General features: G+C 33.7%; 6 protein-coding genes across 6 annotated transcripts; 2 read left to right on the top strand and 4 right to left on the bottom strand.

Moving 5' to 3' along the window:
* Window positions 1-1,738: 1,738 nt before the first annotated feature.
* STE3 (Ste3p) lies at window positions 1,739-3,085 on the top strand (the record flags this gene model as incomplete). The annotated part of the gene is made up of 1 exon (XM_041551835.1): window positions 1,739-3,085. One exon carries the CDS (start codon window positions 1,739-1,741, stop codon window positions 3,083-3,085), a length of 1,347 nt encoding a protein of 448 aa, XP_041407769.1.
* A 434-nt stretch (window positions 3,086-3,519) lies between these two features.
* COY1 (Coy1p) lies at window positions 3,520-5,511 on the top strand (the record flags this gene model as incomplete). The annotated part of the gene is made up of 1 exon (XM_041551834.1): window positions 3,520-5,511. One exon carries the CDS (start codon window positions 3,520-3,522, stop codon window positions 5,509-5,511), a length of 1,992 nt encoding a protein of 663 aa, XP_041407768.1.
* Window positions 5,512-5,847: 336 nt separating this feature from the next.
* Window positions 5,848-6,854, bottom strand: RPL17A (60S ribosomal protein uL22; the record flags this gene model as incomplete). The annotated part of the gene is made up of 2 exons (XM_041551833.1): window positions 5,848-6,093; window positions 6,546-6,854. The coding sequence occupies 2 exons, from the start codon at window positions 6,852-6,854 to the stop codon at window positions 5,848-5,850; spliced, it is 555 nt and encodes a 184-aa protein (XP_041407767.1).
* A 993-nt stretch (window positions 6,855-7,847) lies between these two features.
* Window positions 7,848-10,397, bottom strand: RBH2 (Rbh2p; the record flags this gene model as incomplete). The annotated part of the gene is made up of 1 exon (XM_041551832.1): window positions 7,848-10,397. One exon carries the CDS (start codon window positions 10,395-10,397, stop codon window positions 7,848-7,850), a length of 2,550 nt encoding a protein of 849 aa, XP_041407766.1.
* Window positions 10,398-10,829: 432 nt separating this feature from the next.
* FEN2 (Fen2p) lies at window positions 10,830-12,389 on the bottom strand (the record flags this gene model as incomplete). Its single annotated transcript, XM_041551831.1, has 1 exon — window positions 10,830-12,389. The coding sequence occupies one exon, from the start codon at window positions 12,387-12,389 to the stop codon at window positions 10,830-10,832; it is 1,560 nt and encodes a 519-aa protein (XP_041407765.1).
* Window positions 12,390-12,867: 478 nt separating this feature from the next.
* Window positions 12,868-13,269, bottom strand: RIM1 (Rim1p; the record flags this gene model as incomplete). The annotated part of the gene is made up of 1 exon (XM_041551830.1): window positions 12,868-13,269. The coding sequence occupies one exon, from the start codon at window positions 13,267-13,269 to the stop codon at window positions 12,868-12,870; it is 402 nt and encodes a 133-aa protein (XP_041407764.1).
* Between the last annotated feature and the right edge of the window lie 17 nt (window positions 13,270-13,286).

The raw sequence follows: 13,286 nt of genomic DNA, 5'->3' as shown, positions 1-13,286 counted from the left end.
GTTCTATTATAATGACCAGAATAAAGACGAGTGTTTAGCTAAATATATGTTTTTGGAGTTTAGTAAAGAAATTTTGATTATTTTTTGTTGATATATTGTAGTATTATTCAAATGTTTTTTTTAATAAGGAAAAGAGAAACAAAAAAATCCAAGAAATGAATTACTTATTGAAATAAAAAAGCAAATCTTTTTATATGTTCATTGTACAATTCGACAAGTCTAATTGATAACCGTCGTCGTCAAAATCTTTCAATTCATTTTGTCGAGACATTCCTCTTCTATCGGTAAAGTATTAGAATTCATTTCAAAGAAAAACGCTGGCTATTTTATTTTTCGTAAACGTGGTAAGATATTAAAAAATAGGGGTACGATACGTCCATGAGAGTATGAACCTACTAAAATAATTACCTAATAGTATACGCTCTTCTTGTTCTCTTCATCTGAGTCGTATTGAAAGAATTCCTTTAGTATTGCATATGTTGTTGTTATTAATGTCGCGAAATGGAAATATCAACAAATAATTAACCAGCAAAATCCGCCTTAGGCTTCGCATCGCGCAGCACAATGGAAGAAAATGAAAACAAAGACAGAAACCCTTAAAAAGACCATTTAGAAGGAGAACCAAACAAACAGAGGAAAGAACACAAGAACATAATTACATTATCATTGCGATACCTCCGTGGAAAATTTGTAAATTGCCGACCTGTAATTTACGTTTGGGATATATACCGGTTAGCCAGGTCGTACTATCAATGTTACTAGTATTCCAACCTTTCACAATCCCTTAGCACTTAAGAAGGAAAGCATTGGACTCATGTCCCTGTTAATCCAGCCAAAGCGAGGTTTGTTCACCAACTGATCTATAATTTAACATGTAACCTATTTGTAAATGAATGCAATGGTTGTCCCAAAAGAATTTTTTTAATAGGGCTAAACAGTTCTCATGGAGGCGTTGGATTAACACGCATTAGACTAAACGAGTCTATCTAGTTTTCATCTTATATTATATTTTAGCATTCGGATTGATAGCAAGTTCTCGTAACCTGTAGTTGCGACAATTTTCTCAACGCTTAGCTTTCTTCTCCAAAAATAAGAGTGAAATATATATATATACATTTCCTTTACAAGTACGAACTAATAAAAGATATGAATCCTATACACCCAACAATATCTTCTAATGGCAATGCCCATATTTCTTTATCTGCCCATTGACAGTTTTAGCTAATTTTTCTAATGTTCACTGCGTTGCCATGGTAACGGTGCTCTCTCTATTCAATAAAAGTTCTCTTCAAACAAGAAAAATTTATGTCAAAAAAACAAAACCATAATTAGGTGATAAGATCAACTGCCAAATCAGTGTATCTAAACCTTTAACTCAATACCGTTTTCTTCCAGTTTCATGTTTTAATTGGTATATATTCTGGTACTTTTTTTGTTAACGTTTTCCTCAGTTTCTTTCGGTCGCATAGTCATTGATGGACTAAATAGGAAAATCATCTGAGTCTAATGAGGTTCCTTGTAACAACACAATACAATGAAAAAGTTTTGCACTCTTTCTTTAATGTAAACTAATAATGTCTTAACTAGGTAATTATGATTTTAATGAACAATGATATACTCAGATTTTTTTTTATATAAATGGACATTATTTTGGAATTAACAACCTCTTCATATTTCCTTGATGAATTAGCCACTAAAGGAAAAATTAGAACACTAATTTCGTTCACAACAAATACACATGACTTACAAATCAGTTATTATAGGGCTTTGCTCTGTAGCACTTGTATCCCTTTTACCGCCACTAGCATGGCATTCGCATTCAAGAAACATACCTGCAATAATTTTAATTACATGGTTGCTCATAATGAATATCACATGTATTGTAAATGCAGCTGTATGGAGTGATGTTGACTTTATGAACCGTTGGGATGGGAAAGGCTGGTGTGATATTGTTATCAAGTTACAAGTCGGTGCAAACATTGGCATATCATGTGCCGTTACAAATATTACTTATAATTTACATCAAATTTTAAAGGCAGAAAATGCTTTACTTGAGTCCAACTCTATTAAGAAAATTTGTGTGGATCTATTAATAAGTTTATTAACACCAATAGCTGTGATGGGATTTTCCTATTTATTACAGGTATTTAGATTTGGTATAGCAAGGTATAATGGTTGTCAAAACTTGCTTTCGCCTACATGGGTTACAACTGTGTTATATACGATGTGGATGCTAATCTGGTCTTTAATTGGTACAGTGTATGCCTGTTTAGTTTTATACGTCTTTTATAAAAAGCGTAAAGATGTTAGGGATATTTTACACTGTACAAATTCTGGTCTTAACCTAACTAGGTTTGCCAGACTACTAACTTTCTGTTTCATAATTATCCTAGTCATGTTCCCATTTTCGATATTCACCTTTGTACAGGACTTAAGACAAGTTAGTGGGACATATAACTTCAAGAGTACACATTCTGATTCGTTTTGGGGTGTTATTATTAAATTCGATCCTGGTAAGCCCGTCTACAGTGTCTGGCTGTACGTTTTAATGTCATACGTGGTGTTCTTTATTTTTGGTTTAGGAACAGATGCATTAAATATGTATTCCAGGTTGTTACGGTTTATTGGACTGGGTTCTGCTCTTGATTTTGTTAATCAACGCATTCAAGCACGTAAAGCTCACAGAATTGGTAAATTGTTAGGAAAGTTAACAGGAAACAACCAACAACCAAGAGAAGATTACGTTAATGGATTTAGTCCAACATCAACAACACCCACTTCGAGTAATTACGTCACAGTTGATTATAAGCTCGGAAAGGGTAATGACTGGAAAAACAAGTATTCTACAAGATTTAATCCATTTGAAGATGACGAAAATTCCGAGGCCATTGCATTCGATCAAGATTTGGAGCTGGGGAATAAAAACTTCATGCCATACGTTACAAAGGAATATAACTTTATGGAAGACATTTCTTTAGAAGATTTGTCTAGTGTGACTAAGTACAACACTACAGACTTATCTACAACAGAGGAAAAGAATAGCTTTAATACATACGATTGTTCACCTAGGTCTGAAGAGGATTGAGGACTACAAATAAACAAAAAGTAACCCCCAACCCAAACTTCTCAAGTTAATACTTATTTGTATTCTAAGGGACAATAATACATACGCACACATATATATATTCCGTACCCAAACTCAAATTCAATGACGATATCCTAATTGTTAGATACTTAGAAGAAAGACTGTTTTTATATTTAATTAGTGACATTAAACCCGCACATAAAAAATCGGCTTAGTTTTTTCTTGTGAAGGATCAAAATAGGAAATAAAGGAAACACATGTAGTCAATAGTCTTAAAAGACAAAATTTATGCAGATATATGTAATTAAGTATATTGGCTAAGAAACTTGATCTATATAGGATTTGATAGAAATTTTATTTTTCAAATAAAATCACAGCCTTAAGGAACTTTTTCAATTGACCTTTAGGATATCTCTTTGGCAAGCATTTTGATCATGGACACATCAGTTTACTCCCATGCGCTTGACGTATGGTCCAAAGCTGACCTTACAAGTTTACAGAAGGAGTTGGATACCAATGTGATAGTAGTCAAAGATAAAGAGAATGAATCCTTGGAATCGAGGAAAGTACTAGCCACCGAGACTAAATCTTTTAAAAAATTGGAAGAGAATGAAAAGTTGACTAATATTAACAAGATAATTAAAAAATATCAACTCGAGGTAGATAGTCTAACGAAAAGATCAAAATTTGCTGAACAAATAGTCTTTGAAGTATATTCAAAGATCTCTGAAGCTCCTGATCCCAAACCATTATTGCAATCATCCCTTGATAAACTGAGTAAAGTAGATAATTCCAAAGTATTGGGTGAAAAAGTGTCTGAGTTGGAAGACAAGTTGGCTAAGTACGCCGATTATGAATCTGTTAAATCTAGATTGTTAGATTTGGAACAGAATTCTGCTGTTACCTTATCAAAGAGATTGGCATCCAAAGAACAAGAATTGAATTCAAGTTGGGAAGAAAAACAAAGAAATTGGCAAGAAAGAGAATCTGAGCTGAACAAACAAGTAGAATCGCTCCAAAACACTAATAAAGCCCTTGAGTCTAAAGTGTCTAAAAAAATGGATCTTGATAATAATGACGAGTCTAATGGAGATGTTTCCGGTGAAAATAAAACTGTTTCAATTACTGAGTATAATTTCATAGCGGAAGAATTGGAATCCACTCAATCCAGAGTCTTCCAATTAGAAAAGAGGAATGAAACTTTAAATGGAGACTTGGCTAAAGCCACGAGCGATAACGAAAAAGCATCTGAATCAAAAAGCAAAGACCTTAAGATCAATCAATTGGAAAGTGAAAATGCATTGCTTAGTGCCTCGGTTGAGAAAAATCATAACTCCCATGAAAGATCCATTAACAATTTAAATGAACAATTATCCAATGCTAAAGTTGAATTGAGCACATACAAGTCAGAGAATGATGTTATTAGGTTGAAGTTAAATAACTATTCTGATTATAACAAAATTAAAGAAGAATTAACTTCCTTAAAGAAAATTGAATTTGGTATTGATGAAGAAAATAATGAAGAAGAGACTTCTGCCAACAATAAAAGCAACGATGGCGGTTTACAAAATACATTAATTACCACAAACAAAAAATTACAATCAAATTTAGCTGAATTACGAACTAAGAATATTGCATATGAGGGTGAAACCAAAAAACTAAAGAAACAACTTGGAGAAATGAATGGAAAATTAGATAATTTACAAAAATTAAATGGAAAATTAGAAGCTGATTTAGAAAAAATTGATGATATTGATGGTAAATTTAATGATACAACAAGTATGATATCTGGGGTAACCAGACAGATAACTAACCGTGTCGGTCATGGGGCCTCATTGTCACCAACGAGTTCCATAATTGGTATTCCTGAAGAAGGAGAATTACAAACTGGTAGTGGTAATTCACAAATCCTTCCAATTGTTACCAAACAAAGGGATAGATTTAGAGCAAGAAATACCGATCTAGAGAAACAGGTAAGGCAAATAATGGCCGAAAAGACTAAACTAAAGACAGAGAAGAACAAACTTCAAGAAGATAATAGCAAATTATACGAGAAGGTCCGTTATTTATCAAGTTATGATGGATCATCGAGACATGGATCCGTAGTCGATACTGACTTGGGAAATATCGATCAAGAAGCTCAATATTCTAACAACTATGAGGCATCCTTACATCCATTAGCAAATTTCAAACGTGATGAATTAGAATATTACAAAAAGAATAAGTTATCAATGTTAGAAAAGTTATTTATCAGTTTTGCAAACTTGATCTTACAAAATAAATCTACAAGAATGGCATTTTTCTTTTATTGCATAGGGCTTCACGGATTAATATTTATCATGTGCATGTATGTAGCCAATATCAGTGGTTATATGACACCTGAAGTTGCTATTGTAAAGACATCATCATCCGGCTCTTCACCGTAAGTTATGAATTCCTCTATTTATTGGTTGCAAATTCTATTGTAATTCTGGGACATTCTAGTATTGCAATGTCGTCATTGCCAAGCCGATTAAAATGCCATTGAAATAAAAGTTTCTACATATAATTGTATAATTACACCTATATACTGTATTAGCCACTCAAAAGGTTGGTGGCTTTTAGTGCATTTATTTAATCGAAGTAAAGTTAATATCTTAGAAAAGTTTATGTTGTAATAAAGGGAGTGTAAAACACCCAACTGCCTAGTAATATTATATTATATTATATAGTTAGAATGATAAAGAAATACAGTAACACGTCAATATTCATATAAACAATGCTTAAGCGGTGATACGCTTTTGAGAAGCGATTCTACCTCTTTGTCTGGAAGTGTATCTGACAACCTTCTTTTCAGCAGCCTTGGCAATAGTTTGTTCCTTTTCAGTGACAACTAGTTCAATGTGAGATGGAGAGGATTCGTACTTGTTGATTCTACCGTGGGCTCTGAAAGTTCTTCTTCTTTGCTTTGGAGCTTGGTTAACTTGGATGTGAGAGACATAAAGTTTAGTAGCATCTAGACCCTTAGCCTGTAGAAAAATAATATTAGTAAATTCATTAAAACGATCTTTGATCGTAACAAATTATCTTGATTGTTAGTAAATTTATTCGTCATAGAAAATGGCAAGAAAAAAAGGAATCTAATTTTTGTTTTTCATCATATAATCTAATACTATAATCTAATTCTTAACATTCCATAAGTTATTTTCAAAATATCATAGGGATACATTTTAATTGGCCCAAAGTTGTTCATGTTTATATTTTTTCCTTGTTGTCATATTTCTTTAAATTATTTATATTCCACGAAATTATCCACAATTTTGTTTCATGTTACCTCTTTAACGTATCAATATTTCATTATATCTTTTCATTCTATTTTTGTTTTATATCACCACACATATTATTATCTCCTCATACAATTTTCTTTAAATTAAAAAACACAACAAAATTTCCATTAATCAGTTAATAATATATTACATACTTCAGCATTAGCGGCAGCGTTTTGTAGTAGACCTTGGATGAACTTAACAGACTTTGCTGGCCATCTAGCCTTAACAACACCGAACTCCTTACCTTGAGCAGTTCTACCAATGGAAGAGTTGAATCTTCTGAATGGGATAGCTCTTTGGTGGTCTAGAACTTGTTCTAGATACTTTTGAGCTCTGGTTAGTTCCCAACCAGAAATAGCTTGAGCAGCTTCTCTGGTGTTCTTGAAAGAAACACGTAAGTAGGAACCACGAGCAGAAGCAGACTTAGCTGGGTTAGTAGAAGTAGCACCGTATCTAGCCATTTTTTGTATCACTGATCTATCCTTTAACTTCGAATAAAAGTATACAAAGTAATTAACTAATTATTTAATCGTGCATCTTCAAATAAGCCTTGAAGTGTATTAACATAGCTATTATTTACTAGTTCAAACTAGTGCATGTAGATTGTAGTAGATGGTCATTGTTACAGCAAAAGATAGTTGGAACGACAACAAATTGCGTAGAACTCATGAAAATTTCCAGACCAACATGGAAAATTATCAAAGAGAGAGGGTAACCGCCATCAAACTAACGACAACCGTTTGGAAATTTCAGTTGAAGGACTTTCGGATTAGGGAAGTCGACCCTGGGGAGTCCTGGGAAGGGAGAAGGAGAGCAGGTGGCAGTTCTGACGCCGGTGGCTTCAACTACGCCAACCCAGTAGGGATGGGCCGGGGTGAGACCCAAACTCAATTTGCTTAGGCAACAAAGATATTTTCAGTAGACAGAGCGCCCGTTGCTAGAGAGAACACTATTGAAAATCCCGGAAAAAGATCCAGATATCAAAATTATTATTTTCACATTTTCTTCACGAAAAACAAAGAAAAATTTAAATAATGTACGGATGTTAGAGGTGTAAGGATGTAACAGTCCAATAAAATATATTTCTCCAGTAATTTCCATCTGTCAAAGAACGGTAAAACTAACGCCGCTAATATTAATAACCAAAACATTTTGATGACATTCATTACAATCACCAATACAATTAGTACCAAATAATACATAAATTTTAGAATTTTTTGTAGAAGCTACAACTTTTTCTTTTGCTTTTTACTTTGAAATAGTTGAAACGTTTACTAGGTCTGAACACAATTTCAAAAAACATCAGCTTCCGTTTGTAGGTGTGATATTTTTTCTTCTATCCATTTAAAACTCCTTTAGGATTCTGCAAAATGATAATAAAATAATTAATGATTGTTCTTGGTTGTTTTATTGTTACATATTTTTTGTTATTTAAAAATTGCGAATATATTATATCACATTCCTTGAATTAATTTATACACTTGTTCTGCTACTAGTTGATTAGTGAATTCGAATAATTGATCGTTAAGGTCTTGCGAGATTACTATACCAGTTCTACCTAGTCGTCTTATCTTGTCCAGATCAGTTGGATATTTTTGTTTCTCTACTGGTAAATGTTCATTTGATTTATTATTTACAAATTCAAAATTTATACCTGTTCTTATGTTTTGGGATTCTAGGGATATAATATCAAGGGAACCAACATCTTTGAGGACCCATTTTTGTTGGATTTTTTCATGACGTTTTGCTTTAATAGCAGCCAATAATAAAAGTTGGAATACCTCCTTTGAATTATCTTCAGTCTTATCTGTTTCCAAATCTGATTGATACGTCGATGATCTTTGTAAAGCATCACTGAAACACGAAGATGTAGCTGTAGAAAGGGTTCTCACCGTAGACGATGAAGATAATGACACGGGTATCATACCATTAACACAATGCAATAAAGTATTCGTAAAATTATCGATCTTAATACAACGCACACTAATTGTTTCGATAGTATCTTTTATATCCATTGCACTGACAATGAAATCTGATGCTGGAATTTTCATTTGGATATCTTGGGCAGTTGACCTGAAACATTTCCAACCATTACTTATCTTGGCAACAAATATACATTGAGTCTTAGACTCATCCAAGAATATAGTGAGGACAACATGCTTGTTTGGAATTCGCGAAATCACCAAGTGTATGTTTGATTGACCTAAACTCATCCAATCTTTACCACTCCAACGAGTAACTTTAGTTGATACTTGTTCTATGATAATATCGGAAAGATCGATATTGTTTGGTACCTCGACGCTAGTCTTTGTTTTAATAGGGGTATGATATTCACTTACAGCCGATTGTGGAGTATTAGATTCTGATGTGGAACTATTGGTGAAGATCGAAGCATTACCAGATTCAAATGTATCAATACTCAAGTTTTGTTTGCCGCGACTTGTAAATAAGCTCAGTAATGATGAAGATGCAGGATTATGTAACATCGGTTTATACAATTCTGCATTTGGATTGAATATGGAATTCGAACTAACATTAACAACAGTAGTGTCTTTATCTAATTCTGAAGATATCACACTCTCTAGATCGTCTTCATTACTACGATCAGTGTGACTAGAATCTACATCTGCAGTTCTCGAAACAAATAATTCTTGTGGAGAAGTAGCCTGTTCTTTTGTCACGATTTCATCAACAGAAAATACATGGGATTCAGAACGAAGTTGACTGAATTTTGGTGATAATTGAGGATTTTTTGGAGATAGAGCCATCTCAATGCTTTGGTCTAATTCAATTAATTTCTCATAACTTAATGATTCAATATCACGAAGGGAAGGTTGTTGTGATAATTCAGATCCACATAAGGATGGTTCTTCAAGCAATGGTGGAATTTCTATCAATGGTTCCTTTTCAAAAACAGAACTTTGTTTAGAACATTCATCTAACGTAAGGTTAGACAATCCGCTAGACAGTTTCTTTGTTTCTCTGGGAAGTCTGTCAGTGGATCTTCTCTTCGTAACACATGTGATATTCGATTTATTATTGCCGAACTGCCTTTCAAAATAAGGTTTCCATATGGTAGGCCATTTTAATGGATCCATGCATACTAATTTCAGAATAACATTGTTGGCAGTAATGGTTTGCAATTCGACGCTAGTACCTGAAAATTTAATTAATTTCAAATCATTCGGTTTTAAAGTTTTAAATATTAGCGTCCTTCCAACTTTTAGTAGGTGATAGTTCTTGTGTATCAATTCATTTAATAAATCTTTACTAGATTTAAATATTTTTGGTAGCCTTCCAGAATTTATTCTTAGGATAGCTAGTTCTCCTGTATTCAATTGTGCAAGATCTACTAAAAGATTATCATCATAAAATTTATTCTTATTCAATTTAAAGGGAGTATGATTTTCAATATTAATAACATTAAATTTTGGAACTGTAATTTTATCATTTGAATGAGATAACAAGTTGTAAACTTCATCAAATATCAAATTATTATTGTTTAATAATTTATATTTAGAGAAAAATTGGTTTTCAAAACCAAATATTATCTTTCTTAACTTAATAAAACCATTAGAAATATTACCTAAATCTGAGAAACTTTCGAAGATTGTCAACCGTTGATATATTTGAATGGTGCCTTCCACCAAACTAATGTCCCCTGTTCTGAACAACACAACATTTGTATTCATTATGATATTAGTGGCGTTAGTTAACAATTGTTCATAAGCTTCAATTAGTTTTGAATCTTGTAAAAGACTAGCTACTTCTTTACTAATCACGCAGAATATATCTAATTTTTCAAAAAATCCAATATGTTTACTTAGAATGGATATACTTGCTAGCTCTACTTGTTTCAAATCGTTCAATACCGACGAAATGGGATCTAAGGCTGAATATGTACCCTTTTCATAGTCTTGGCATTTCTTAGAGAGTCTTCTAACGGAATGAAGAAACTTCAATTCTTGCTCTTTAAAATCTTTCACTGATACCAGTTCATCCATGATTCCTTAATTGGGTTCCAAATCTCGAGTTGATTGAACTAACTTCTAAAAACAGATTGAAACAACAGTTGCTGTTATATATAGATAGTACTATATTTGATCAACAAAAAGTACTCTTTCTAAACTTGGAAGAAAAAAGAATAAGTTTATCTAGTCGATAGTAAATGAAAGGATTGGTTGGCATATCGTAATTGTTCATTTACAGATGGCCCGCATTTTGTTTTCCTTTTACGGAAATTTACTTTCAGGAAAGGAAGACGCGAAACAATACATATATACGAAATTTGGCGTCCCAAAAGAGAATAGCCTCATCTCGATTTAGAGAAGTACAAACTAATCTTTCCTGCATCGCAGTTGCTTTCACGGATAAGTATTTATGTATTTAATATGTACATGTAGAGGAGAAGGAAATTGGGAGTTGTTATATAAAGTTTACTGAATTTGACTAGAGGATCCAACTTGAACCATATGAACGGCCCTGCTTCCGGCATACGCCGTACCTACAGCTTCATCATTATCATCTTCTTCATTCTTGTGGAATTCATCTATTTCATCCTGACCAACTACATCGTTAGCATTGATATACGGCAATGGCTTCTTTTCTACATTGTCTCTTGTTTGTAAAGCTCTGATAATGATGGATGTAATACCACTCGCGACTGCAGTGGCAATCATAGCATAACAACCATTCTTATAATGTGGTACCATCGTGGCAGCATAGAAAAGAAGAGACCACCAAGAATTTACAACACTTGAAAACATGTTCATTGAAGCCAGTACGACTGCCCTCTCTTGTAAATCCTCATGACATACAACATTTGCCCATGCAAAGAAGACAGCTTGTCCAGCATATGCAATACCACCAATGTATTGAGCAGTAAACATAACGGCTGGCGAAGTTGCATTGCTACGAATCATTATTGCCACGACACACATCACAACTGCTATTACCATAGAAATATGCCAATGTCTTGCGTGTTTTACTTTACTTAAATATAAAGCTGACATTACCGTAGAGATAATACCTACAGCATATATCCCAGATGGGAAATTGTTTCTGTTAGAGAGAGAATAATTCTGATTAGTTAACCATAATGCAAACGTAGTATTGGAAGCAAAACTTAGATTTTCACCACCAAAGATCCAAACTAAAGAGAAAAGATACCAATGCCATCTTTTCAAAACTCTTGGTATAATGGACCAATCTAACGACGTAGTTTCATCTCTTGCTGGAAGTCTTCTCCTAGCAAATTTCAACTCTTGTTCATTAAAGATATATCTGGACATTGAAAATTTGTTTAAAATCCCATCTCTATTGGAATCAGGTACACCTGGGAAAAAGATAAATCCGTAAATGGCAATAGGAATAGTTATACAGAAATCAATGATGAAAAGCCATCTCCAACCAGCTAAGCCTTGCAAACCATCCAAATTATTGAAAATCTTCACTTGCATAAACCCACTAAACATGGAACCGATTAGACCACTACTCGTGAAGATAGCTGATCTTATCGGTAATTCATTTTCTTTATACCATGAACCCAAAATTAAATGAGTACCAGCAAACGTACAACTCTCAAATATGGCTTGAAAGAATCTTAAGACACAACAATGTTGATACGATGTGACTCTATACATCCCTAGGGTGAGAAGCCCCCAACTAAAAGTACAAAAACTTAACCAAATACGCGGAGGCACTACTAATAACATCAAATTATTTGGAATCATCCCTATAATGTAACCGACAGTGAAACATGTGTTAGTGATATTCAGTTCATTACCTTTCATGTCCAGATCCTGCTTCATACCAGATATGTAAGCATTGGAGAATCCCACACGATCCACATAATTGATCCAATATTGAAGACAGACGAATGAAAGCACGAAGACATCAATCTTGAATAAGAGAAACCTTTCTCTGATCGGTTTTTTGGTCGATTCACTAGAGGATATAGTTTCCACATCCTCTACGACATCTGAATCCTTTATCATATTATCCTTATCTGCTATGGCTACTTTCACTTGCGATGACTGATGATGTTATTACTCTTTACGTCCCTTTTTTTGGTTGCTGAAGGATTCTTTATTTGTGCATAAATATATATGTCAAAAGAAGAGCATCGCCACCTTATTTTAAACGAAGCATGTGAAACATCGAAAAAGATGAGTTAACTGGAATGAAAATGGTTCATATATGTACAATAGAAAATAATAGAGTTTGTCTTTGCTGTAAGGATGCATATATACGAGTACAAAAAGAATACAAAGCTTATATATACAGATAGGTCAATATATAATGGACCACATCCTTTCAGTGGGAGGGAATAATAAAATATCCTTTAATAGTAGTAATAAAAGGATAAGGTAAAAGAGTAATAGAATAGTTATGACAGTATTAGTGTCTCGCAAATAACAATAGAGAAAAAAAGTATTCACCAGGGTATACATAGAAATATCATACGTTTTGTATCTACTCGGATGTAGATTCAGCAGATTCCCCAGCATCTGCTTCTTCTTCAGGTTTCCCGTTCCTCAACAGGTTGAAGTCCTTTTGAATCAAACTCAAAACGGTAGCCTTGCTACCATCTTCTTTCTCGTAAGTGTAGTTAGCGGCATCTGCTTCGATGTACACTAAAGCACCCTTTCTAACGTACTGTTGCAAAAAGTTCATCTGTGGTTGGTTGAATACAGTGACGTTGTACCAATTGGTTGGGCCGTCCTTTCTTGGCTGAGAGGCAACGGCATACTTAACATATTTGACGTCCTTTGCAGAAGTGTATTCTGTGAATGGGGTACCGATACGTCCCACGATGGATAACTTTGAGAAATCCATCTTTCTGGCAGAGGCATGGAATGAACGGAATTGTAGCATAGACATATTAGATAAAG

This window comes from Maudiozyma barnettii (assembly GCF_903064755.1).
Source record: "Maudiozyma barnettii strain CLIB 1767 genome assembly, contig: KABA2_07, whole genome shotgun sequence".
Lineage (NCBI taxonomy): Eukaryota > Fungi > Ascomycota > Saccharomycetes > Saccharomycetales > Saccharomycetaceae > Maudiozyma > Maudiozyma barnettii.
Note: the sequence above shows the minus strand (reverse complement) of the source record. Positions and strands in the feature narration are given on the sequence as shown.